The sequence below is a fragment of the Rhynchophorus ferrugineus genome, unplaced genomic scaffold (assembly GCF_030347505.1).
Source record: "Rhynchophorus ferrugineus isolate W39M unplaced genomic scaffold, kcgeb_rfMv2 rfM9, whole genome shotgun sequence".
Taxonomy (NCBI): domain Eukaryota; kingdom Metazoa; phylum Arthropoda; class Insecta; order Coleoptera; family Curculionidae; genus Rhynchophorus; species Rhynchophorus ferrugineus.
Window position 1 is genome coordinate 40025177 of NW_027472588.1, and position 24163 is coordinate 40049339.

Consider the following 24163-nt stretch of genomic DNA (forward strand, 5'->3'; position numbering starts at 1 on the left):
CTTGTTGACTTGGAATAGTCTTGGACTATTTATTGAGTCGTTGACTTGAAATGAATTTGAAATATTTAGTTATTTGTTGCAATAGCTATAAAAATTTTTTAGAATATTTACTGTGTGTAGTATTGTGCCAACAATTCACCAATAACAGATGAATTCGTGTGACAACGGAACACAACATATTAGAGTTCAACTTTAAAAGTTTACCACGATATCATCTATAGAAATCGGCTAAGAAAATATTAACATTCTTCCAGACACTAAAGCTATTTGGTTCCTATAACACGTCTCTTCACACAACTCAACGAACTATCAGTAAAATCAGTACAACCTCTGCCTTCTAGCCATTCTTATCCATCAACAAATTACTTCGTCAAAACCGATTTCCATCATATAAAATTATTATTAACTTTTACATCCATGGGATCTAATAATAAAGTGCTGTAGGAACAAGTCTATTGAAGTTGTAGGAAATTCCCGCTATAAATGAGCAACAAAATAAAATATTCGAAAAATTTCCTAGAAATATACAAAAAATTATTTAAGCGAAAACACCAATATTAACCCGTCTATTCTTGAAAGTCTGAATCCCATCGCAAACACTAAAACTATCTTCTACATTTTACGACCACTGTTGACCTGAAACCAATAAAATTCGCCTAAACCTACAAAAAGGAAAACAAATCAAACACAATCATCATATTTACCTAATATATATTTTTACGAATGACCTTGGAAAATGGTCGAATATACAAAACAACAAAATTTATTCTGAATGAGAGATATTCGAGAAAAATATCGGTAAGTCTCTACGTGATTCATTTAACGTAGTGTATTCGTTTACCTCGTTCTATTCGATCTCTGTTATCGTCAGTCTGGTGTTTTTCAGTACGTTTCGACAGTGTTTCCTCGTTCGTTCAGCCAGCTCTTGAGCTATGCTGTTGTTGGGGTCCCTCTCGATAACCACCATCACCGCATCTAGAGCGTCTTCATATCTCTGAAGACCTACAATATTACATTTAGCTATAATTTGCTTTTTTTTAATCCGACGGTATTGGAAATTTCAGTATCGCGAGATGCTGACATTCTCATTCTCTAGGGCAGGAATACCGAAGAATATCAATTTTTTTGATAGATATTGTGCTATATTTAAAAAATATCGATAATTTAAAAAATATATCGATAGTTTAAGACAATAGCGATTGTTTTAAAATATACCCATAGTTTCAAACATATCGATAGTTTAAAAATGTATCGATAATTTAAAAAATATCGATAGTTTAAAATATATATCGATAGTTTAAGAAATATATCGATAGCTAAATATATCGATAGTTTTAAAATAGCGATAATTTAAAAAATATATCGATAATTCAAAATATATATCGAGTCTTTAAATATATCGATAGTTTAAAAATGTATCGATAGTTTAAAACATATATCGATTGTTTTAAAATATACCCATAGTTTCAGAGACATCGATAGTTTAGGAAATATATCGATAGGTTAAAAAATATATCGATAGTTTTAAAATAGCGATAATTTAAAAAATATATCAATAATTCAAAATATATATCGAGTCTTAAAATATATCGATAGTTTAAAACATATATCGATCGTTTTAAAATATACTGGTAGTTTAAAAAAATATATCGATATTTTAAAAATGTATCGATGGTTTAAAGAATATCGATAGTTTAAAAAACATATCGGTAGTTTAAAACATATATCGATAGTTTATAAAATACATCGATAATTACAAATCATCAATACTTTAAACAATATATCGATATTTTTAAAATATGTCGATAGTTTTAAAAATATATGAATTTTGCGTGAAAAATCAGTATTGGAGTGAAGAAATTTGGGTATTGTTATGTGATTAAGTTAGACCCGACACTAAATAACAAACTTTGTTCTTTAATCTGCTTATTATTCACCAGTGAAGAGTCAAAAATATATCGATATAGCGGAGAATAAAAAATATCGATACTTCTTTTTAAATATATCAATATTTTTTCCAACGGCCAGGAAAAGTACCAAAAACGTAATAAACCTTTAGAATTATTGATATTTTTTAGTTTGTTCAACAAAAACAGCATTAATAGTATCGGTCAACAAAATATCAATATTTTACAGTAGATAGCAGACCTAGTAGCTAAAAATATACCAATTTAATCAACTGATAAAATTTTTAGACAGTTTAGCAGAGTCGATGAATAAACCGTTTCAGAAATTTAGATGAGAACCAATCTCATTGATTTTAGGTCAAGTTGAGAGTATCTTCCGACTAACCAGTACAGTTGCTTGACTTTGAGTCTAATCTGTTCTGCTTTTTGCCTAACATGATGTTTCCAATTTAACCTACCATTGAGATGTAAACCGAGGTATTTAGCTGATTCTGCTTGAGGCATCGGGCATCCGATAAGTGATATAATTAGGCTTTTGTTATTTCGCCGCAACGCAAAATTAACATGGGCAGATTTGGAGCTATTAAGCTGTATTTTCCAGTCTATAGTCCATTTATAGACTTACTGACTGCTACTTGTACTTCTTCTACAGCCTTAGGCAGAAATGCCATATAACTGTATTGTTGGAAAATATTCCAAGTACGGTTTCTTTTGCTGTTGGAATATCAACAGTGTAGGGCAGATACGGGAGTGGTCCCCAGGTACTACCCTGTGGAACAGTTTGATTTGTTTGATTCAAATTGATGTCAATAACAAAGAGCAGTCTCTAGGACCAAAAAAAAATTCGACGACAATAAATTGGAGGACTCATTGGACGAAGGTACAGCTAGATGAGTGAGATGTTAGCGATCAGAATACATGCAAACACCCAATATTTATATTTTTGTAAAAAATATTCAAATGATTCTTCTGCTCATAAACAATTACAAAAAATCTACCAGTATTTTAAGGAATGACAAATCGAAAACAGATATATTTAACGGGACTTACCTTCTAACGCTTGAGCCTTTCTCAGTTGAGCCTTCAGATTCTTCGAGTCTATCGCCAACACCTGCTCACAGTCCTCCAGTGCCTCCGAATACTTCTTCAGCTTCAAGGAGGTGACGGCTCGGTTGTTCAAGTTCGTCACGTTCATCCTGCTGGCGATACTGTTCGAGAAACTCCTCCACGCCATCTCGTAGTCGCCGTTCTTGAAGAACTCCCGGCCCTTCTCCAGCTCCCTCTCCGACAGGAACCACGCCTCGGCCTCGGTGGGGTGTCTGTTGAAGGTGACGGATTTCTTCGGTGGGCGCTTCTCGAGCGACGCCATCACGAAGGTGGAGGTGGGCGTGGCGCTCGGGCCCCTGGTTCCGGTGAACGTCTCGGCGTCTTGTCGCGTCTTCTCCTCGGCTATCCTGGCCTGCCGGACTCGCTGGCGTCTTCTCTCCTCCTCCAGGTCCTGTTTAAGGATCTCGGTATCCGGGTCGTAGCGGTCCCACGCTCCGTAGTCGGTCGAGCTGATCCTTCTCGCGTTCTCCTTCTTCACCAGGTTGAGCGGTTGACATTGAGGCTGGGGTTGTCTAATCTTCACGTTGCAACTGGAACACGTCAACGTTCACGCTCAAGAGATTTAAAAATAATTTAGACTGAAAGTTATTCGTATATGTGAGCATCCATCCTGTATCAGAATAATTAGCGATAACAACAATCTGAATTGGTCTTCGTAAGTTGTATGGGATTCCACAGGAGACAAAAGGTTTTTACAGAAGTACTCCAAGACCTCGATTCCGACCACAGGAAAATCCTCCTTACTATCATTGACATTCTCCTGAGTTCCGTCTCTTCCAGACCCAAAAAAACCACCGACTGGAATCTGTTTCAACTCGAGATTCAGCGTGCAGGACCTATCCCAAGTATAAATTCTCCATATGATGTAGAAAGAGCAGTATCTAAACTCACTCTAGATATCCAAACAGCCGCAGACAGAGCTACTAAAACATACAGCTCTGAAACTTTTCAACTTAACCTCCCTAGAGAAATAAAATAACTAATCAGGTACAAGAGCTCGCGCCACTCTGAATCCTGATCAGAGATAGGGTTAAAGCCTGGAAAGAGAGGAAATGGGAATCATTTCTTTGAAATCTAGGCAACTCCACTGCCCCTCATGACCGAGCATTCTTCAAATGTAGGTATAATTTGCAAGAACTGGCAACGTTGCAAATTTAGATCATTGTTTGCATATCATGATTCTCCAGAATTAAACTCTTGTTTTTTGTAATGGTTAAACCGTCGAACAACAAATTTGTTTTTGTTTTATCTTTGGGTATTAAACAATCTTGAAAAAAAAAAACTTACAGGCTAAACGAATTTCCGCATATTAATTTTAATATTAGGTTTATACCAGCAATTGCATCTTTAATAAGAAACTATATCTAACTAAACAACTAAATGATACCAAATACACTAAAATCGGCGAATTAAAATACGAATCCAAAAAAAAACATTTGTAGAAAACGATTTTTCACTGAACTATATAACATTTCGAAGCCATTATAAGGATAAGATTGATAATTTGGGAGATTATATGGTGAAGTTAAGTGTTAATACCGAGAAATAATACAATTTTTACAAGAATGAAATCGTTTTTCATTTTCGGTTTCCAAAAAAGTCCCTTTCATTTAACTCCAAAATATTATTATCTTTATTTAAGTAACATAAAGTCACAATATATTGACCCTACCTTGTTTTATTAGATTTTCTCTCCTCTAATTCTCGATTACATTTTGAGACGTTGGCCACCCATTTATTCAAATCGTTAGCGATCTTATCCAACTCATCCTTTTCTAAGTCGTTCTTATTGAGCACCCTACAGCGTTGTCGCAAACATTTACTATTAGGACGTAATTTGGCCAACTGTCCTTCGGTCGCCCTAAAAATACCATTCTCGACATAACAAAATTACAAATCGGATATATTATAATACCGCAATAAATCCGGATAGTAACCCTCTTGGCCGGACCTCAATACGTCAATTATTTTCTCCAGTTCGTTGGCGTCTTTACACCTGTTCACGTAATCGAAGTCAAAATGCTGAATAGGGATCCTGTATTTCTCCAAAAGCGACTCCTTCCCAGGATTTCGATACGAATATTCCTGGTATTCGTGAATTTTTTGCAGATCTTCTATGGTAGACATTTTTTTATTTCACAATGCGAAATATTATATTGATTTGACAACTAGCGTTGCCATGGTGTTCATAAATTATATAACGTGGATTAGCGTCCGACCAAAAGGACGAAACAATTGCAAAATGTACCTTTTATTATAAAAAAAAGAATTTGTGTTTCAACAGATAGATTCAATGAAACAACGTAAGTGTTAACCTTGTAAGGTATAAGTTACTTAAATGCTATTAATGTAATATGAGATCAGAGTTGTGGACCTGTATCGTGTCGCAACATGAAAAGGAGTCAAATCTGTTGCGTAAAAGCAAGCATGCTATTGTATTCGTTTTGTTGTGACATAGGTTTATTACATCTAATTTTATCCAAAAGCAAATAGTAGTGACAGAATATTTACTATCCGTATTAATAGTTGCCTGTATTATTATTTTTATTTTAGGCCATCTAGCGAAGAAACGGGTAAATATGCAATGTGTTATTGGTTGCCTAAGCTATAAAAAACTTTTTAGACATACTGATTCATTGTAGATGTCAGAACATTTTACGAAGAGAAGGGGGATAATAAATAGTAGGGATGGACTTGTCAAACGAGTATGACAAATTGTATTAAGCAATTTAACCCATTATTTATTTATTTCCTTTAATGTAAACAATACCCTATCATTTTACTTAGAATGAATGTATTTTCAAATACCTATTAAGTGCAATCTGAAATATTTCCTCAAATTTATGTGTAGTAGTCAGCACCAGTGATCCCACATTTGTTCCTTTTTTTGAGTAGTTTTTCCTAATAGAAAGAACATGATGGGTATGATTTTTTTATTCATATAAATTCTCATATATTTTATCATAACCGCCTTATATTTATTCCCACAATTTAAATGTAATTCGTGTGATGATTTTTAGAGGGTATAAATGCAACAGTTAAAAAAGGTCCAGGTCTTTATGAATTTCTTGTGGAAGCTGAACTACAACATTATTTTAATAGTTTTAAGTAAGTGTTTACAATAAGTGAGATGTCAATTTTTTAACTGGTATATTTTTTAGAAATACATTAAAAGTAACTCATCCTTCTCAGTTAAAATTTACCACTGAAAGTGATCTGCTTGAGATAGGGATGTCAAAGCCTGAAATGAGGAGGTTAAGGAAGTATTATGAGAAACATTTTCCTCATAATTATTTATCTAAATTTAAAAAGCTTTTAACACATAGAAAGCAAGAGAGTACTGGTTAGTTATATATAAAAAAAATGTCCATATAATATACATATAAATAACATTTTAGTTAGTGATGCAATTCTGTTGTTAAATAGTGATTCCCTTACGGTTACAAAAACTCCAAAAGTATCAAGCAAACATATAATACCAGCAGCTAGCATTACAATAAATAAGGAGCTTGGCATGGGTGAATTTGGTGTTGTGCAACAGGGTGTATGGTGCAATGAAGGTATTTTAAAGAAAACTTGAGTTTTTATTATTCATATTGTTCATTTAAGGTGAGAGAATTCAAGTAGCAATAAAATGTCTCTCCAGAGATAGGATGCAAAGTAACATGGTCGAGTTCTTAAAAGAAGCATCTATAATGCATAATATAGATCATCCAAACATAGTTAGATTCTTCGGGGTTGTTTTACCAAATATAGAGGGGAGTCTTATGTTGGTGACTGAACTAGCTCCTTTAAGGTAATTCAGATAAAATAAGTAAATGCGAATAATGCTATCTTTCTTTGTTTGGACAGATCCTTGTTAGAATGCCTCAAAGAGCCACCTTTAAGGTCCAGTTTTCCAGTACTAACGTTGTGTGATTTTGCTTATCAGATATGTGATGGAATGCAATATTTGGAAGCAAATAGGTTAATTCATAGGTAAGATGATTATTTAATTTTCATATGTTTTATAAAGTACACAGTGGAAATTGATATGAGTGAAAGTAGTTAGTGTCAGTTCCCTAGAAATGCTCAAGGATTGTGTGGTATAACACACATAAATTCGAGACAATATTTACATAAATATTTTAATTATTGGTTTACTATTTGTCAGGGTCAAGTATACATTTTTGTTATTGTAAAATTATAAAAATTGCATGGTAGAGACATCAATTTTTTTTAATCTAAAGATTAGTTATAATAGTTACAGAGATAACCACATCCTTCCTTTCTTATGTTTGTTTTTTCCTGTAATTAGGACATTATTATTTGGTGAACTAATAATTTTATCTGATGTACTTTGATTCAATGTTTGCTGGTAATATTAATTGTATATTTGCTTATAATAACAGTTTAATTGAAAATTAATTATTCCTATCTCTAAATAAATAAAGCAACGAGATAAAACGAATTAATAAAAGCTAATGTATCCAATTAAACCTAATTGAAAATCAATGGTATATAACAATAAAATTGGAGTATCATAAAGGACCAGATGTTTAACCTAAAAAACATACATTTAACGTGTCCAGATGCTTCACTTAAGCCTAGTCTAAAGCTTCATCAAAAATATTTTAGTTTAATTTTATTTTAATATATATTCGGTCAATCTAATATTTATTTCATTCTGTAATGGGTAAAAATAAGTGGCGTTTTCTCAATAAATTTAACTAGTTTTACGCACAAAGGTTACTAGATGTTCTAAAAACTCTGTGAAGCTGTGAATCGACGGCGGCTATTGCAAAGCAAGCTATGACATCTCTCCAACATAAATTGTTTTTCGCAAACAATCATTAACAACTGACGCAACAATAATTTAAAAATATTTACAGGTGTAGTTTTAATAGCATTATCAAAAATCATCCAACATATAGCCCATCCTATATAAGACAACAACAATGTAATCTGACTACGAAATATGTTTACCCTATACAGAATGTAGGTAACTGATTTGATCATAATGATATTCGGCATTTAAAAACGTAATTTATGAAGTTATTTCGTGTCAGATCCCTAGACGTCAATCTGATTGATTGTAAACAAACTGTTTAAATATGGGCTTGTTGAATTACAATACTGCATATAAATAAAAATGATAATAAGCAGGAAGAATATCAAATAGACCTATTGTTACATGTTAAGTGGACACGTACAATTAGATTTTAAAAATCTGGGTTTAGTTATAGATTAGCTTTTTGGCTGTGTAAAAGTGTAGTAGTACGCCTATAAAAAAACATCAAATTTACATCTTTACGTCAGTCACTGAAATTTTTACATTCTGCAAGTAGCTCGATTAATTTCTTTCGCAGACTGTTTTTGCCTTTTAATTTGTAACGGGTTGCAAAAGTGATTGAATGCATAAAATACAACCATAGTTCAGAGGTTAAAATTAAAAATAATAAAATATAAAAGATATAAAAGAGGTCAAAATATTTTCGGAAATATCTCAAGCTTCTGATACTCTCTGTCTCTTTTCAGATATCATAATCGTATTACGTAGATGTAAAAAAGGTTATTTCAATTGTTATTGGTTCATTTTCTATTTCTTTCCAACATTACAGTTTCTACTGTCTCACAACATGATACCATTTTGGATCTTTTTGATCTTTTGGAGAAAGTCAGACAATGTTCTAAGACAGATTTTATAAGATAGAAAACCAGTATTATATTTAAAAAAATGTTTTGATGTTATCTGTATGTGAAAAAGTTAGCTGACTGACTCATTTCCGTACTTCATTTCAATAGTTTACGTTATTGAATGTTACATTAACGGCATTAATAATTTTATTTCCAAATGATGTGCTATCAAAAATTATAATATATATTTTTTTAATCAATAAATTCATAGTAGTTATTGTCTCCATCCAATTAGTGATTTTGTTATATGTTGAAAAAATTAAAAAACTTTTAATTATAAAAAACCTGAAACCCTATAGCAGCGCCACCTACCGAATCTAAACCATTCTTGAATCCACATAAATTATTTCGTCATTAGATGCACATTATATAGAATAAAGATAACTATAGAAGTAAGGTTATTTGTATGTATCAAATCACAAGACTTATATAAGATGGTAGAATGTAACTACTAGTCTAACTATAGCCTGTTCAATAAAATTAAATTTGTTTTAAACCTGGGGCGGATTTTTCCTTCTCATTTTACTTTAGTTCAAAAAAAAAGCAGACTGAAACTTCAAACTGAATCAGTCTTATCAGTAAAATTCGATTTGGGTTGGTACTGGTGAACCATGTTACCAATTCTTCAAAACAGTGATAATATTTAGAGGTTATAAAGTGGCAAACATTGTAAACTAAAAGTCAAAATCGCAGCGGCAACATTGAGACGTGGTTATATCATGAATTTTGATGGTACGCGTTGGATGTTTTATTGGACGGACCATACAAATAATGTTGCATAGTTAGAAAAAAGAATAATACAAGAAACTAAGAGATATATATTGCTAAGATTAATTTGTTGTATTATTCTTAATAATGTTTTGAAAAGTTATGAGATGATTTATTAAAATTATATTTTTAATTTGTCACCTTTGGCTATTGTTTTTTAATCACTTTTTTTGTGATTTTTAGGGATTTGGCTGCTAGAAATATTCTAGTATTCTCCAAGAATAAAGTCAAAATATCCGATTTCGGACTGAGCCGTGCCTTAGGACAAGGAAAAGACTACTATCAAACTAATTTTAATGTCAATTTGAAACTACCAATAGGTATTGTTGTTTTTTAGTATATTCCAAACCATTAACTTATTACGTAAGACGAATTTGCCAATAACAGGTCAATTGAAAAGTCTCCGGCCTGGCACATAGATGGCGCTACTAGAATTAAATCCATATGTTTTTTAGTTAACCCTAACCCTCAAAAGATGCGTGTATAAATTTAGCAGTTATCGGATCGTTAGTTTGTGAATTATAGCATTTTGAGTGAAGCAATTTTTGTTACTGTAAAAAAAATGGATAAAAAGGAATTTTGCGTGTTGATAAAATATTGCTTTTTGAAGGGAAAAAATACCGTTGAAGCAAAAACTTGGCTTGATGCCGAGTTTCCGGACACTGCCCCAGGAAAATCAACCATCAAGGATTGGTATGCTAAGATTCGACGTGGTAAAATGAGCACCAGAGACGGCGAACGCAGTGGACGCCCAAAAGAGGTCAAAATGATTTTGAACGACCGTAAATTGAAGTTGAATGAAATAGCAGACGCCCAAGATATCAACTGAATGTATACACCATATCATTTACGAATATTTGGGTATTAGAAAGCTCTGTGCAAAGTGGGTACCGCGCGAGCTCACTTTTGACCAAAAACAACGACGACTTGATGATTCGCAGCAATGTTTGAAGTTGATCAAGTGTAATAGACCCGAATTTCTGCGTCGATATGTGACAATGGATGCAACATGGCTCCATCCGAAGTCCAATCGACAGTCATTCAAGTGGACCGTTCCAAAGTGCAACAGTTGGGTGGCAAGGTTATGGCGTCTGTATTTTGGGATGAGCATGGAATAACTTTCATTGACTACCTTGAAAAAGGAAAGACCATCAACAGCGACTACTAGATAGCGTTATTGGACCGTTTGAAGGACGAAATCGCCGAAAAAACGCTTCATCAAGACAATGCACCATGTCACAAGTCAGTGAGAACGATGGCAAAAATCCATTAATTGGGCTTTGAATTGCTTCCTTATCCACCGTATTCTCCAGATCTGGTCCCCAGCGACTATTGCCTGTTCTCAGATCTCAAAAGAATGCTCGCTGGGAAGAAATTTTCGTCGAATGAAGAGGTGATCGCCGAAACTGGGGCCTATTTTGAAGCAAAGAACAAATCGTACTACAAAAATGGTATCGAAAATTTGGAGGGTCGCTATAATCAGTGTATCACCCTTGAAGGGAATTATGTTAAATAAAAAAACTAATTTTGCCAAAAAAATATGTTTTACTATGGTAGGCCGGGGACTTTTCAATTGACCTGTTAGGTCATCCCCCTGCCATTTTTTTAAAAGTATATTTTACGTAAAAACCTAAAGGAAATAAAAAACAGGTTTGGTTTGTATTAATATTTATTGTCTACTATTAAAATCCCTTCTCTCCCAAATCGTTTTATGTGATAAATGAATGCCCCCAGTATTCTTTATATTAAACCTCAAAAATTCCAGCTTGGTGTGCCCCCGAGTGTATTAGTTATTTACGATTCACCACGGCCAGTGATGTGTGGGCTTTCGGCGTTACGCTGTGGGAAATGTTTTCTTACGGTTTCCAACCCTGGGCAGCTCTTACGGGTACTATTCGGACGATTCGATATTCGCTTAATGTATGGTTATAACGTATGCAATTTGTAGGTCAGCAAATATTGGAGGCGATTGACGAACCTAATTTCCAGCGATTAGAACAGCCCGACTGCTGTCCTCTCGACCACTATAACTTGATGTTGGATTGTTGGAAGCACGAACCGACGAGTAGGCCACGGTTCGCCGACATAGGACCGATCTTGGCCGATAGCCGACCGGAACAAGTACAAGCCAAGGTGTCGTCCAGCGACGGTCCCCATATGCTTACTTTCAGGATCGGTGATGTTATTACCGTACTGGATAAGAAGTGAGTGCTTGACACTGAAGCTATTTTTCTTAGTTTGTATGGACATTATTTATTTTAACCCTTAACGTATTGACGGAAAATAGGTCACATACTTGTTACAGGCCAACATTGGAGTTTTGAAGTCACTGAATAATTAGCATATTTTTGATCTGGGCTATCAACCTCTCCTTTTGTGATTTTATAAAATTTTACCTATTGTGTACCATTTCTTGTCCCCCAATATCAGTTTAGGATCATCATTTAGGATATCAAGGATTAACTCGTTAGTACGAAGAACGTTTGAAAATTGAATCTGAAAATAAATTTTTTCGAAAAATTCAATCGGCTTTCTTCTAGTATGGGAATGGATTCATTTAAACTTAATATACTTCGTTATTATTGGAAATGTTTCGCTCTTTTTCGGATAAAATCACGAAAGAATCTGCATAAAGGTTCCGCAGAAATCAAAACAAGTTATGATCGAGTGTGCTATGCTATTCCTCATCAGGCTCTCGCTATTTTTGATGAGTCATTAAATAATTGTTTAGTCAAGCGTTGTCCTAATGGTGATACCTTTCCTATTATTCAATTTGTTTTCCTTTTTTCTGATTGCCAGACGTAATATCTGTCATTATAGGGTAGTGTTATAGATTGGAAGCAGTTAGTGGTGGATTCACTTCAATTTTGTTAATTCATTGAATTCGCAAGTAACCTTTGATGCTTTTGATTATCATAACTTGACTCCTTCGTACATTTCAACAGAGCATCACATATGTTAATGGGTCTATTATGTTTTTATCGTTCATTTGATAAAGAACTTATATATGGAGCTTCTTTTAGTAGCCATCTTTGTGTAAAAGTTTCGAAACAGATATATCGTGCTTATCTTGCTGGATTTCGTCGAGAATAACCCAACTCGGCTCATACTCAGACTTTTAGACAACTTTTAGAAATTGATGAATCAACTGTTTCAAGGCGTTTACATGCGATGAGATGGTTTCGTTGCTTGTCAGTCAAAAAAGGAGAGTTTTCTGTGTCGAATTATGACTGCCGTTGAAAAAATAGATGAAAAATATAGAAAAAAATTATGGGTTAGTCCAAGAAAGCCATCCACACTGATATCGAAGCGGACTATTCATGGCCATAAGTGTTACAGTACATATGGTGGGATCAGCAAGGTTTACTGTATTATGAGCTGCTCAAAATCTAATGAAACTGTTCCCGAATGTGTCAGTGAAACAAATTGAATGGCATATAGTTGCAAGTAAGGCCAGCATTAGCAAGTATCGACGTGTTGCCGAAATAGGAAAAAATGTTGTAGAAAATGCTGGAAAATATATTGATTAACATATTAAATGCTAATTTAAAGCGAAAAATGATCAGAATACACGCACACACCGAATACAATCAAAATCATTATATCCCTTTGTGAGCTTAAACAATTCTTTGCATACAAATAAAACTTAGTCAGTTACTAACAATCATATCTAATTTCCAAAAATAGTATGAATGAATGAATATTTTTATCGAAAAACTCTGATAAATCATTCTTAATGGCTTTCATATCTTTACTCGTCACATAAACTTGTTTTTCAGAACACACAGCCCACTTTGGAAAGGGGCCACGGGTAGCGGTAAAACCGGTCTCTTCGATCCAGTGAACGTCGTCGCATATCTCGGCAGCGATTTACCAAGCTCTTCCTTCATGCGTGCCGGTGTGGACTCGACGAGGTCGTCGGCTCGTCGAAAGTTAAGGAGCGAAATGATCAGCGCCCCCCAGGGCGACTTGAAGCACACAGGTCACGTTGGACTGGACGGAGCTTATTTCGGTGATTTAAGCTTTATGGGAGGATCTAAGGGAAACGTAAATATTCACAATTTCGTAGTCAATCCACCTTTAATTTTTTAATTTAGTATGGCAGTGTACCGACTCAAGTGGTAGCACCATACAGGCCTCATAAAGATTTAGAAGCCGCTCCTCTGTTGGAGGGCGATTGTGTACCTGCTCCAGCTCTTTTGCAGGATCATGAATACCTGGAAATTAGCGATGAGGAGACAAACAATAGCCCTCATTTAGATTTCGGTAGTTAATATTCTTTCCATTATTTCTTTCTCATTAATACCCAACTATTTCAGGGCAATCTTTAATGAAAGAAATGGAGATGATGTTTAACAATTTAGGCACGAAGAACAATGTGGACCATGAAGGGTGAGCATCTTAAGTCCTCCTTTTTAAATGTGTTGTTTGAGTGATTTGTTTTAGATCTAACAGAAGTAACGAATTAAAAGAGAAACTAAGCTTAAAGCCAAAAAAGCAAGCTACTATTAAACCCATTTCAGCTCATGATAAGAAAGCCATGGATAAAGCTATAGCTTTAACAAATGAAATTACTTCTAGGTATCTCCATACCCCAATTTCATTTTGTTTCTTTTGATTATCAAGTGGAATTTTATTATTTCATGCATGATTTCATTAACTGGCACTCTCTTAACTGCTAATCTGAGCTATGTCTTGAATGTTTTCGGAATTATGTGGTACTACTAATCTATAAAACATTATTATTTAGAACTTTATCAGCGCCTTCGCCAACAACACCCGCTTCACCCAATAAGAAAAAGAGCTCCTTCAGTTTTAAGTTTCCGTCAGTGCATGATAGTTCGGAAAAGAGCCAGACGGAGAACCGAAGAAACTTTTCCGAAGAAGCCCTCTCTACGACAGACTTGCAGGTAAATGGCACTGTAATGTATAAAATTACCAAAATCGATCAAAAGAATAACGGTCTCTGTTCAACATTCTAAAAAGAGTGGTTAATTGTTACATTCATTTATTATCAATTAATTCATAAATCTCTAAGCTGCTATAAGTATTAAAAACTTGTTAATTATTATGTTAGTGCTTGGTTTAATATCAAAATGGACAATGATAACCAAGCCATGTTGTGTTACTGTCTTACGTTTGTCGCATTTTACTTTCTAGCTAAATGGCATAGCAAATACAAGAATTAAGTTGCAGTTATTGAGGATAGAAAAATAGAGTTACATGTAAAACAAAAAAAAACAAATCCAACGTGGATTTACTTGTAATTTTCTATAGTCAAAAAAAAATCAAAAAATGGACAATCTATGCCATTATAGAGAAATTTTTTTGTCAACTACGTTCATACATCATCATAGATCAGCATTAACTCTTCACTATTTAATTGAAATCATAGTTGCAGAGCAATCTGGTTGCTTACCAGATTTGACGTTGTGTGACTTATTTATTATTATTTTTAGCTAAAGTTATACTACATATATGAAAGAAAAGTATATTATTATGTTCAACAATCATTTTTTCTATTCTTAATAACTATAGCTTGATTATTGTGTGATACTGTCGTGATGATATTGAACAATGGCTTTTTGGGTTATTCAAATTATTCATTCTTGTTCGAATGCGATGCTCTTTCAGGATAAGGACTCTGACTTCTGACTTGAAAAAAGAACTCCAATAATTTGCAACATTTCTTGGAATTTTTTAACACTACTTGAGCTATGATTACCGGTGTTTTCGTTTAGCGTTTCGTGTAGTATTTGAGAATATGGTTAAAATTATTCACCATCATCAATCTTTAGCAGTCTTACCACTGACAATAGGTTGCAACAGTTGTAGTTCAAGGTATTTTATTTTTCAATTCACTCTCTATGATCCAAAAGGTAATATCACCATAGAAGTCCATGAGGAGGTGCCAACCAATGAATATAGTAGAAACCCTTGTGGAAGTTCGATAGAAAACTTGTTTCCTGGTAGTTTTTACAGTCTTGGTAGTTTGTATAGCTTATTTAAATATGGGACTATTATTGATGTCTTTCATGATTGTTACAAAACCAAAACACAATGTCGTTGAAATATTGTTTTCTCACCGACCTTGAACATTTCTGCTGTCACTGAATTGTTTGTTGTAGGGGCATATGAATTCCTTGGCATTTCATTTATAGTGGTGTATCCCTGTTGCACATAATGGTATAGCTGAATGAAAAGCTCTAAAGAATCAAAAACAAGAATCCCTATCTTGTCCGGGAAGGAACATACTCTAATGGCAATTCAACAATTACTATTCTATTAGGTTATAAAAGTATGAATATGAAATGTTGATGTCTATTAAAATAATTATTATTTAATTAAGGTATAGAATGCATAAAGTTATTTTTTTAAAAACTAATGTTGACTATAATCGAAATTATAGATTATTTAGAGCATGGAGGAAATGTATTTATTCAAAATATTGGCCATTTCATTATTTATATCTTGCCCATTGATGCAAGTGCGTGATCCATTGATGCGAAAGGTTGATAGTCGGACGGGGGAGTACGGTGGGTCCGCTAATATGCCCCTTCCAAGTGCTTTCAATGCTTGCTTAGCCGGTTTTGCTTTAAGAGATCGCGCCTTACTGTGCTGTAAAATCAGTTTACCGTGTCTTCGGGTCCGTTTTAGACGTTTTTCTATCAATTCGTGGTTCAACTTCATAATTGGTTGTCGGTAGAGATTACTATTAACTGCTTCACCAGGTTTCAACAGTTCATAATACACCACACCACTCTGGTCCCACCAAACACAGAGCATTGTTTTGTGATCAAAACGATTTGGCCTTAGAATCGATTGGTCGGCTTCACCAGGTGATATGATTTTTGCGCTTAGGGTTTTCAAAATAAATCCACTATTCGATACAGAAATGACTTCCTTTGAAGACGATTTTTCCGTTTGCTGTTATTCAATTGATGTAGCACCCTCCCATCTTTTGGTATTCCCCATTGTCATAATCAATCGCTAATCGTTTCTTGCGCCACATTTAACGCTTCTGCGAATTGTTTTTGAGTTTGGGTTCAGTCTTCATCCAATAACTCTGGCAGTTTCACATCTTCAAACTTTTTCGGTCTACCAGAACGTTCTTAGTCTTGCACATCGAAATCATCATTTTTGAATTCTCGAAACCACTCACTTGTTTTTAATTAAACAATTAAACATTAGGATTGTATTCTAATATGTTATTACATGTAACGCTTCACACTGTAATTAAATAAGCTTAATAAATAGCTTACGCCCATCACTATTCAAGATCCGTTGTAATTATGTTCAGTGCCGTTATCTTTTGATTGAGTGAGACATGATTTTATTTTTCTTTGAATTTCTACGACATTTGATTGATGTTTTACACATACTAACACTCATTTTTTTCTCCTCTCCCTTTGGTCCTGTTATTTCATTTTGTTCCATTTTTCTTTTTTCGTTCGAACATATACTCTGCACCTTTTTGTTTCCTTCATTCTCATTCTTATGCATGCCGTCAAACAAAACGATACCGGACACCACAAAAACACTATTTCTAACGTCAGAAATTCATGAGTTCCCACTCGTCGCTCGACGACCCGCCATCCACCTTACGTTTACCTCTGTGGGACAAGGCCTCGGCCGAGTTCTATTTCGCCAAGTCTCGCGAGCTCTTGTCCAAGCCGTTCCCTTCCGTACGCAGAATGCCGCATTCTTCCTGCCGGAATTTATCGGCCAGAGACGAGAACGCGGCGAAGAACGGGCACGCGATGAGCCAGAGTATAGAGAATCGCTTTCGGAACTTCAGTTTCGACGAGGATTACGGCAGACGGCAAGACTTCGAGGATATACAGAGGAACCGCGACCTGACCAAGTCCGAGGGTGTTACCAGGAAGAACTACACGGGTCCGTTCCGCCGGGATTGTCGGGAATCCCAAAGTTTCAGGGAATCGAATACATATCACAGACCGTTTCACGTTAACGCCTCCCAGTATTTCGAAACTTCCTACGTTTATTACAAGGCCGGGAACGTCAAGGATCCCCTGGTTAAAAACAGTGCGGACATTAATTTCTATCAGCGTCCCAGGATCCTGTCGTTCAGTGACGTGCACGAGAACATCCCCCGGAAGAACGGGCGAAGTATCCGCGAACGAAACAGACGCAGGCAGTCGTATAATCCCCAGGCTTACGAATCAAGCTCGAGCGATTCCGACTGCATATCGGTGGGGTCTGTCGACTTTGACTGGCGCCGTCGCAAGAGGCTGTCCAAGTTCTCCACGTCCAGCGCCAGCATACGGTCGGAGATGATCAAGAAGTCGACCAATCCGTTCCTGAAGCCGCAGTTCAGTTTGAAGTTCATGGGCCGGTCGCCTCCGCCATCTAACAGCGTTCTGAGCGGTTTGAGTCCCACGTCGGTGTCCAGATGTAAGAAGCTGACGGACAGTACGTCCAGTGATTCCAGTTTATAAAGAAAATAAACTCTTGAATACAACTGAAACAATACAAGATGTTTCGATTATAAATCTGTACGGTTCTATGCTGCTTTATCCTGATTTATTTGATGCAATCTCGAGTTCTGCTCAATATATATAGATAGATCGTATTATTCAGGCCAACTGACATCTGATTTAATTTTAAAAATTCAATATATAAGACTAATACATTATTAAAATTAGCCATTGGCATGGCTAATTTTATGAAAAAGTTTAGACATTTGATAATAAAAGGAGGATTTTACTGTTATTTTCCAATATAATGTTGCACTTTATCGATATAATTTTTTTAGAATGTGAAAACAACAATTTGTACTTTAAATGATCTTCTCCATCAACAAAATGCTCAATATTTTACACTTTGAAGCCTTCAATCTTGCTTTCTCATTTTGTACTTGTTTTATGAATTCGTACTATATATCCCACTGGAAATGTACCTTCTGGTGAAGCTGAACGGATGGCTCGCACAATTTGCATGTGTTGGATATGTGAACGACCGTTCTTGTTGCATGTTGCATACATCACCGATCTCTTCTTGAATGTTCTCTTTCTCGCTCATCTCTCGTTTACAAGCATTTGTCGAAATAATTAAAACAGACATACTCTGGCAAGTTTATTTATTCCAGTGACGTACGCTGTTGGACCTCCGGAAGCAGCAATTGGAACTATTACTTTCTCTTCGCATTATTGAGGTACCTAAATATATATATACAGCCCCTTCCGAAGTTTACCTTATTTCCTGATCAAACATCAAAATATTTTACAGATTTGTAATTGAAATATCTTACATTTAAGTAAAGTTAAGTGATCTCATATTAGAGTGTTATATCGGCGTATTGCTTGTACTTGAATTCATACGTCGAGTTGAACTTATACCCATGAAGATGGTACCTTATAATTTGTGCTGATTTGCTTGCCTGTTATGGTAGTGCATTGTTTATTGTATACCCGATTGTTTGAATTTTGATGTTACAAATAGTGTTCTTATATATCGATGGTATATTTATATATATACACGTTTCTACAATATCTTATAATAACAAGTATTTTGTTGAGATCGATTTTTATATTGCACCGTCGTTTTTTCCGATTGTCATTTACAAAAAAAAGTTGCAAACTAAAAAGCGATCTCTATTTATTGATATATTAAACATCTTTTGACTTTTATACCCATTACGACGATATTAAAGCATACTATTCCATCCTCTTTAAGGACATTAAAGCTGAGTAACTGATTATCTACTATGATTGTAATATAATCGATTTTTTCCAATAGCTCTTACTGTGTTTATTTTCCGTTAACTTACGAACGGTAACGCCGAGAGTTAGTCTCATTCTATGTTTCGGTTTTTTTATCAACACATACCGCCCAGTCAGGTCTATACCATTTTGATTTATTTTTTCTGTCCCTTTTTTATTTGCTTTACGTTCGTTCTTTCCCTCTCTAGTCCAAGATCACCCAAGAGGAACAGATGGCGTACCAAGGATTGGTGGAGAGTCCCACACCTGAAGTTAGTCAGGTAGGTTTAGTTTTGACTTGTGTAGTTATCGAATAATCTCGTATTATGTCGTGTTGGGTAGCTGATGGTGACAAATCCGTTACGGATGCTGAGAACTGGCCAGCCTGTCATAAATACTCGTACCAGATCGGCTAGTTTGGCTAGTAACACGCTTCCTTCGAAACTGAACGGTGTTGGTAAAGGTGCGGGCTCCATACCAGATAACTTGAACGAACGACCAGGTATGTATGCTGTAATAATCATAAGAAGCGTTGGGAACTATCGACTGCTTAGTAATTGGCTACTTTTTACCATCGACTGCTTCAGTCGTGTATTTTCAGTTACTATTTTCGGACTTACTAGTTTTAATCGACTGATTTTTAACATTCTGGTATTGCTATCCTAGCCGCGACCTTGAAATTAACAGGTCAATTGAAATAGTTTGTCGATTATAGCATTTTGAGTGAAGCAACTTTTGTTAGTGTGAAAAAAAAACGGAATTTCGCGTGTTGATAAAATATTGACATTGAAGGGAAAAATACAAATGAAGCAAAAACTTGGCTTGATACTAAGTTTTGACGTGGTGAAATGAGCACCGAAGACTGTGAACGCAGTGGACGCCCAAAAGAGGTTGTTACCGACGAAAACATTTAAAAAATTATTTAAAAAAAAGTGATTTTAAATGACCGTAAATTGAAATTGAAAATAGCAGACACTCTAAAGATATCAACTGAAGGTGTACATCACATCATTCACGAATATTTGGGTATGAGAAAGCTCTGTGCAAAGTGGGTGCTGCGCGAGCTCACTTTTAACCAAAAACAACGACGAGTTGATAATTCGGAGCAGTGTTTGACGATGATCAAGCGTAATAAACTCGAGTTTTTGCGTCGATATGTGACAATGGATGAAACATGGCTCCATCATTTCACTCCAAAGTCCAATCGACAGTCATCCTAGTGGACTGGACACGATGAACCCGCTCCAAAGCGTGGGAAAACGCAACAGTCGGCTTGCAAAGTTATGGCGTCTGTATTTTGAGATGCGCAAAGAATAATTTTCATTGACTTCCTTCAAAAAGGAAGGACCATCAACAGCTACTATTACATAGCGTTATTGGACCGTTTGAAGGACGAAATCGCTGAAAAACGGCCGCATTTGAAGAAAAAGAAAGTGCTGCTTCACCAAGACAATGGAGCCTGTCACAAGTCAGTGAAAACGATGGCAAAAATCCATGAATTGGGCTTCGAATTGCTTCCTTATCTACCGTATTCTCCAGATCTGGCATCCAGCGACTATTTCCTGTTCTCAGATCGCAAAAGAATGCTCGCTGGGAAGAAATTTTCGTAGAATCAAGAGGTGATCGCCGAAACTGTCACTTGACACAGTTTTAAATTATTTAAAATGAACTAATCTGTACAACACAGAGAATTACACAGTTATCTACGTCCTTTCCTCCCTCAAAATTAACACGGGAAGGAATTCGTACATCTCCGTCTGTTATCGTTAAATAGAAAAACAGGGTGCATATAACTGATATAGTAATTACTATTTTCAGTCGAGAGTTCGACTCCCAACGTAGTTCCCAACGCTCATCATTAGGAATCTCTGTCCAGTAACTACTATTAAATATCCGTCATCAGGTTCGTTTTCTACTCTGCCCAAGAACATCAGTACCAACACCATCCCGAGGACCTCCATACTTCCCCGATTACAAGGCGAACCGTCGTCATCGTCGAAGGATGAAAATCCGATACCACTACCTCCGAGGGATAGGAATAAGGCACTGTTGGCCGCCAAACCCAGACACACCAGAAAACATCCGCTGATCATACCTCCCTCTAGCGCGCAAAGAACGTTGGATAAGGTGAATACGGTGTCGCCGCTGAACAAGACCGGGCCCGACCTATTTCCCACCCACCACAACGTCGAACCGGCCTATTCGAACGACATCGTCCACATGGCCGAGAAGAACCCCGAATCGGTGCATTTCGAGGAACAGATAGAGTCGAACCTGAACGCCTTGGACGATATCCCTCCGTATCACGACGTGGTGGACGGGGGGAACTTCAAAAACGAGCCGGAGAAGGTGAGTTATGGTTGTCGTGATATTATGAAATTGGCCTTGATATAATTGACGATGAGGTTGGCAAGGAAACGATTTTAAGTTTCCAATTAGGCATCATAATCGGTTTTACGAACGAAAAATAATTCTTGGGGTGATATTGAGGCACTCAAAGTATGATCCTTTAATAATCCGATTAGTTCATATTCAAACAGGAACATTTCAAACGACATATACTATAGTTTGTTCAAAGTTTATTTATATATGCGCCGTGAAAATTTGTAGCGTCAAAACATCGCAATGTTGCCGCATCAACTCTGAGTTTTAGTTCAGTTGGGCTTTGATATACAACAATATTCTAATCTAAATAAAATAATTCAACAAAAATGTTATCAAATATAATATATTTGAACATTATAGTAAATCTAATATATTATCGAAGGACTTACACTATGATTAAGAACACAGGTATTACATTGACCTCTTTTCTACACCACCCATGAGGTAGAGTTCTAGGTGTTTTTTATGTAGTGATTTCCCCCTGGAGGCCTAATCAACCTAATTAACAATTACATATCAAAGTAATGCATTTTACGAGAGCATATTTACCTTTTTACGTTTAGTTCTTGTTTCCTTCGATGGTATCTTTACTTGTCAAGTCATCTTGATATCACTGTGTTTTTTATTTCTTCCGCTACTACCTGTGTACACCATTCTTGATAAAATCACAGAATTCTGCCTAATGCATTTACCATATCTACAAAACAGATAGTATTCATAAGAAACACGCCTTACACACATCCGAAATTATTTTCTTGCCATTCTATCATCTAATGCTAACATTCATCAATATGTTGATTTAATTCTAGGTCCATAGCCACCACGTGAGTTGCGAAGATCTTTTGAAGTTTGCCAACTCTAAACCCAGCTCCCGAACCAGAGGTAACGATTCAGACGAAGTAAGAATTATGTCGAAAGTGTTAGGAAAAGAGGTAACCAAGTGCAGTTTCTATGCAAGCAAGCAGGTTTATGAATATACCTTGTTTAGATAGCAACAGAACGATGTCTTGGGGCGCTCGATCAATCCGATTGGGACGTGATGAAGGCGATAAAGATTCTCAAGTTGCAGAATGTCGTCAAAAAAGCGGATCTGATTTCTTGCCAGAAGGCCTTGGAGAATTCCATGTGGGACGTCATGAAGGCGGCCCAGTATATTCTGCAGATGGACGGAGAAGTGGCTCAAGTCTAACTACCGAACTGATGGATATTATGTGTTTTATATTTTCTTTTTTTTTTTATTAAGAGAGAAACGGCTTATAATCGCATCTGTATCTGACGTCAATTGAAGTTTTTCTATAAGAGGCAACAAGTCTATACGCGTGGATAATGAGTCCTTTTCATTTTTTAACAAGGCTGTACCCAAAGATATACCATTTTGTTTCAAAAATCATTTTACTGGAATTTTACTAATACAATTAATATTTTTGGATTTGGTTTTATATAATATAGTTATTATGACAAAATTTATATCTACTAATAATAACTAATGATTGATATCGAATATCTTGTTGCACATTTCCGTTAAAAAAATAATATCCCATTATTTCTAAAAGATCGCATAAATAATAGCATATCAGACAGTCAATTAATAATAATCAAAGTGAATAACCACAAATGTATCCGTAGAAAGATATTTAAAGCATAAACCCTGTTAATACATTTCGTTCTCCATTTTTCGTTCAAAGTGACGCGTTAAATCACTCAAGGACGCTGCGATGTCGCGGCTGTTGACAAACAAACGAAGTACGACGTTTCATCATTGAACATTGAGTTGAAATTCAAGCATTCGAACAAATACTCGTAATTTTTGAAATAGATTTATTATTTCAGACAAATGAACGGAGATATGTCTCTCAGACATGTTCGTAGGAACCTTCCACAACACAATACTTAACTCATCAACACATAGCAATGCATATTTTAGATTCCTCATTAGAGTTATTCAATTCGTTTTTCCTTCATCTTGTTCTTAGTTAAAGAGTTGTTTTTACGTCATTCACATTTTTATTCATCACTTATTAGAAGCATAAATTATTTATTATTAAATTTTGTATAGATTTATTTAGAGATGTTTTTTCTTCTAAAAATTTACAATTTAAAAAATTATACGGATTGATTAGTAATATAAATATATTTTGTATTTGAAAATGTTGTTTTAATTAAATATTTTATTTTATTATAGATTTTTTGAGTTCGTACCCAAAAGAATATTGGCACATGAAAATTACCTTATATATTTGTTATGTTTTATGTATTATTTATTTTAGAAAAAATTGCCTTACCATCATATCTCTATGTGATATTTATATGTAGCATATTTAAGCAGTAAAAGATCAAAACATTTTATATAGGCTACCCAGTATGCACAACAACAAAAACGAACGATTTGTCCACTAAGCACCTTTACCTTAAATCGTTAGCCACAAATTATTAATTATACGCTAATTCTACAGCTGTAATTCTGTAAGTTTTACCGTTTTAATTTTGAAAGAAGTCGCACGATCACTTAAAATCGTATCGTAATATCTGTCAAAGTCAAAATAATATTTTTAAATAAATCAACAGGTATATGTAATGTTTCTTAAATCTCTCCTCATT

At 35.2% G+C, this 24163-nt stretch overlaps 2 protein-coding genes across 3 annotated transcripts; one reads left to right on the plus strand and one right to left on the minus strand.

Annotated features, from left to right (window-relative positions):
• Positions 1 to 694: 694 nt before the first annotated feature.
• Spag1 (Spag1 axonemal dynein assembly factor) lies at positions 695 to 5283 on the minus strand. Its single transcript, XM_076415022.1, has 4 exons — positions 4930 to 5283; positions 4687 to 4875; positions 2958 to 3544; positions 695 to 1002 (listed from the first exon to the last, which is right to left on the minus strand). Exons 1-4 carry the CDS (start codon positions 5139 to 5141, stop codon positions 848 to 850), a joined length of 1143 nt encoding a protein of 380 aa, XP_076271137.1. The 5' UTR covers positions 5142 to 5283; the 3' UTR covers positions 695 to 847.
• A 395-nt stretch (positions 5284 to 5678) lies between these two features.
• Ack-like (Activated Cdc42 kinase-like) lies at positions 5679 to 23713 on the plus strand. 2 transcript variants are annotated; one of them, XM_076415010.1, is made up of 19 exons: positions 5679 to 5936; positions 6035 to 6122; positions 6176 to 6357; positions 6413 to 6574; positions 6624 to 6810; positions 6867 to 6992; positions 9642 to 9778; positions 11224 to 11346; positions 11407 to 11662; positions 13238 to 13505; positions 13556 to 13724; positions 13778 to 13850; positions 13905 to 14039; positions 14209 to 14368; positions 19390 to 19461; positions 19523 to 19682; positions 21084 to 21529; positions 22375 to 22497; positions 22554 to 23713. In XM_076415010.1, exons 1-19 carry the CDS (start codon positions 5930 to 5932, stop codon positions 22752 to 22754), a joined length of 3075 nt encoding a protein of 1024 aa, XP_076271125.1. In that variant the 5' UTR covers positions 5679 to 5929; the 3' UTR covers positions 22755 to 23713. The 2 variants fall into 2 exon arrangements, with proteins under 2 accessions (XP_076271125.1, XP_076271126.1); XM_076415011.1 differs by lacking the exon at positions 13905 to 14039.
• The last annotated feature ends 450 nt before the right edge of the window (positions 23714 to 24163 follow it).